This window comes from Nicotiana tabacum, chromosome 7 (assembly GCF_000715075.1).
Source record: "Nicotiana tabacum cultivar K326 chromosome 7, ASM71507v2, whole genome shotgun sequence".
NCBI classification, from domain to species: domain Eukaryota; kingdom Viridiplantae; phylum Streptophyta; class Magnoliopsida; order Solanales; family Solanaceae; genus Nicotiana; species Nicotiana tabacum.
Genome location: NC_134086.1, coordinates 97,279,465 through 97,283,543, shown reverse-complemented (window position 1 = coordinate 97,283,543; position 4,079 = coordinate 97,279,465). Strand labels below are relative to the sequence as shown.

The 4,079-nt window shown below is 36.8% G+C and overlaps 1 protein-coding gene across 1 annotated transcript; it reads right to left on the bottom strand.

The window, feature by feature from the left end:
- Window positions 1–3,023: 3,023 nt before the first annotated feature.
- LOC107829734 (ethylene-responsive transcription factor 13) lies at window positions 3,024–3,839 on the bottom strand. The gene has a single exon (XM_016657204.2). The coding sequence runs from the start codon at window positions 3,751–3,753 to the stop codon at window positions 3,127–3,129; it is 627 nt and encodes a 208-aa protein (XP_016512690.1). The 5' UTR covers window positions 3,754–3,839; the 3' UTR covers window positions 3,024–3,126.
- Window positions 3,840–4,079: the final 240 nt, after the last annotated feature.

The window sequence follows — 4,079 nt, the reverse complement described above, 5'->3', positions numbered from 1 at the left end:
TTGGCACGGTGTCCTCGTCAGAATGAATCAAAACAGGCTCGGTGGACAAAGTTTGAGCAGGGGTATCCTCAATTTCATCACTATTAATGACTCGTCTCCTATCTCTTGGCCTGGCAATTAAAGAGGTATCTTCCTCTTCCTCATTCTCAGAACTTTCTCCTATAGCTTTCCTTTTTGGAAGCGAAGCTCGAGCTTTGTTCAAATCAAGTGCAGCATTAGCAGACATGCGAATGGTCATAACTACTTCAGCTGTCATTCCTCTAACACCAAATCCTGATCAAAAGAAGGATACATAATCAACATTGAGAAAAAGGTGCTTGGCATGTAAAAAACGTGTAAAAAGGGACATACCATGTGTTGTCACCTTCCAGCCATGTAAAGAAGAAATTGATTTCCAAGTTCTTTGATCTTTAGGAGCAATCTTCAAAATTGAATCGAACCAACCACGGAAGTTAGGAATAAGTTCCACATCTCCCATGGTTGCTACAAAAAAACCAAAAAGAGACGAAGTGAGAAAAAGAATCAGAATTCTCAAAAATAGGTGCGGTAAATAAAAGGAAACTTACGTGCAAAATTCCACTTCTCAGGGAAGGGAATATTTGTTTCACCAAGAAAGTCCACCGTACGTACAGCAATGTAACGGGTGTACCATCCACGATCCTTGTCATCTTCAGGGTTTACCAAAACCTTTTTGCTTCTTGCAGTTAAGGTAAAAAACCCATGGCGCATTAAATTGGGATGGTATAAATGAATAAGGTGAGAAAGGGTGAAGTCGACATTGGCTTTGGCAGATAAGTATCTCAGACAAGCCACTGCTCTCCACACTAGGGGACCGACTTGGGCCAAACAGATTTTAAAGAAACGACAAAAGTTAATAATGACTGGGTCAACCGGAGGATTAAAACCCAAAGTAAATGGGTAAGTATAAACGAAAGAATAACCATTTCTAAAGGAAGAAATTCTTTGATTTGGGGAAGGAATTGACATTCGTAGACTATTGCTCCAGTTACAATCCCTTCTGATGGTAGGGATTGTAAGCTCGGTTACTAATGAAGGATAAGTGTCAGCTTTTTCTAAATTTGCAATTTGCCTTTGAAGAGACGTTCTATCACTCCCAAAAGACAAATTACTGGGAAAAATTTCATCGACTAAAGGTTCTTGAGAAGAATCAAGGATTTCTTTACCTTTAGAAGAAGGGGTCTTCGGAATAGAACTCCCGATATTAGGAGAAGAAGAAGCAGGACCAGATAAACCATCACGAGCGGACCCTAGGCCCAAGCTCCGAAGCCTACCTCCTCTGCCTCTCATATGTCTTGTAGGGGCATTGGGGAAGTGATCAAGAATTGGAACTTTTCTAGGGTTAGGGTTTGGAGATGACATTGTTGAAGAAGGGTGTACTAAAAGGGAGAGAAAATACAAGTAAGTAAGAAATTGCTTGTTGAAGATCTATGAAGAAGAAGGTAAACGAAAAAGGGTTAAAAATGCTTATAATGACAACCGTCAAACTTAGAAGTGCAATGAAGGAAAGCTTATAATAAAGGCAACTATCATTTCGTGAATAGTGTAAATGAAGAAGTCTCGAAAAAAGGGGTAGAATTGCAGAATCAATCAGAAGGTGACACGTATGTAAAGCATTAAATGGAAGGGACAATTGAAGCGTCAGTATTTGTCATAATATTAATTACGGCAAAAATTTCCTTTTTATGAAAATCCACTTCCCAATTATTTACTTGATAAATAAATGGAAGTGGGGGGACTATCTGTATTGGGAAAAAACTGAATTTACATTGTAGGTGACGTAGCATGGCATGTGGACTGGTCAAACGGTCAAAACACAATAAATAGCCAAGAGGCACGGGTGACAACAGATAAGGGAAAAAGAAAGCAACATTGGTGCGGACCGTTACTAAAATAGGTACGAGTCTCGTACCTATCCAAGTCATCTAAAGACCGAAGAGCGGAAGAAGTTGAGGATACGAATCTGATGATGTAAAAGAGTTTAAATATAGCATTAAATATCAAATACGTTAGAATATTTGTTTTAAAAATAAATGATTGTGTAACGTTTCTTTTAATGTCATTTATTGCTCATAATTGCCTCATTAAGACAAAGGCATTACCTCTTCTCCTATAATTAGCTATAAAAGGAGAAGAACTCACCATCTGTAAGGAGACGAAATATTATTGGGATCTTACTGTAATACAAAACTATTTACTGCTTTACCATCATTCTCAAAAGTATTTTGTTTTCGTCTCCTGATTATCAGTAACCCGAATTTCTTTTTAGTCTTGACCAAAAACTCAGATTTTTGATTAAACAATATCATCAATGGCATGTTGTACGGTTAACACATGTCATCTATGTCCCAGCCAAATACTAAAAGTTGATCGAGCTAGATTAATGAATTCTCAGGTAAAAACCATTTTTAAAATAAAATAGTTTCTGAGAAAAACATTTAATCTCAAATCACACACACCCTTAATTCCAAATAAAAGTTGATAGTTTTGAGGCAAAACACATTATTAATGCCAATTATTTCACCTTTTCTACATTTCACTGTAAAGAAATTTCAGATTAATAAATTTCACAGTAAAACTGAATAAGAAAAGATTAATACTTTCTGGTTCTCGAGTTAAATTTGAATGTCAAGTATGTGCTCTATTTTTGTATTTAGAAATCATACAGATATATAACTATTACTCTACGAGTTTTAGAAAACACTCAGACGTACCTTCATAAACTAGTGTTTGATTGACGCTTACCCTCAAAAGTGGGATTTTTCGGCATAAATCTGGATTAATCATGACCCAAAGCAGATATAGGACTACATCAGGCGAAAAAAATCAAAAATATGAAAAATAAATTGGTGTTTGATCTAGATATCATCAGAACTTAAATGCTATAACTAATCAAAGTTCAAGTGATATATAACACGATGCTATATCATTTTTCTCGTAGCTTAAAATAAAAATTGAAATAGAAAAAAAAAAGTATTTGTAACTTAATTCTGAAATGGGCGCCATATCCTAATCCCGTCCTTTTATATATAGAACGAAGAAGCAACTTTACAACAACTTAAACTAACAATATTTCCCTCTACGACTTCTACAAGTTTAGCCTCTAATTCAATTTTCAGCCAATTTTCTCTTCTTTAGAGGTACATTTTTTACAAATGACAACGAAAAAGAAGATGATGAAATCTCCGGCGAAAGGCAACGCCGCCTCGGAGCCACTCTAACCGGCTCGGATATGTTCGAGCCGATTAAGTGAGGGAAGTTGAGCCGAGCCTTAGAGCCACGGATCTTATAAGCGGCTTGGTCATAAGCCAATGCTGCATCTTCGGGTGTCTCGTAAGTTCCTAGCCAAAGCCTGGCGCCTTTCCTATCAGGGTTTCTTATCTCCGCCGCAAATTTACCCCACGGCCTCCGCCTAACACCTCTGTACCGGTTCCAATCCTGAGGTGCGTGCACACCACGCGCCACCACATGGTTCTTCTTTGTTTCCTCCTTGTACTCCAAATTATCGACTCGTTGCCACGTGGTATTGACACTAGTTAACATATCGCCCCAGCTAATTTCTTCTGTTGGAGAGCTACCAAAACTCGAGTCCGGGCTATTAATAATTTCTGCATTACTAAAACATTGATCAAACGTGGAATATATCTGTGAAAAATCATTATCGTTTAGAAGATGGAATTTGATGTTTTCAAGGACGGAGAGATCAGAATCTGAGATGGTTGTTTGTTCGTACATTTCTTCTTCTTTTTTTGAGTTTTAAGGAATTTTTTTGTTTTGCTACAATGAAGAAGTTTAGAGGTCAGTACTGTGAATGATTGATAAGGTTTGCATTTGCATTTTATATAGAGCAACCACACTGTCCACTATTTTAATTATGTAGATAGAATAATATTATTTGTTTAATCGAACACATGGTCTTTTCCTTTAATTATAAGGAGCGTAACTTATAGGAATTTCTTGGAAGCTACAAGCCAATCACTCAGAGTAGTTATTTTGAACATGTGTTATAAGAAGTGCTCCATTATTTTTTTCGAGCAATAATTTGTTTTTCCTTTCTTTTT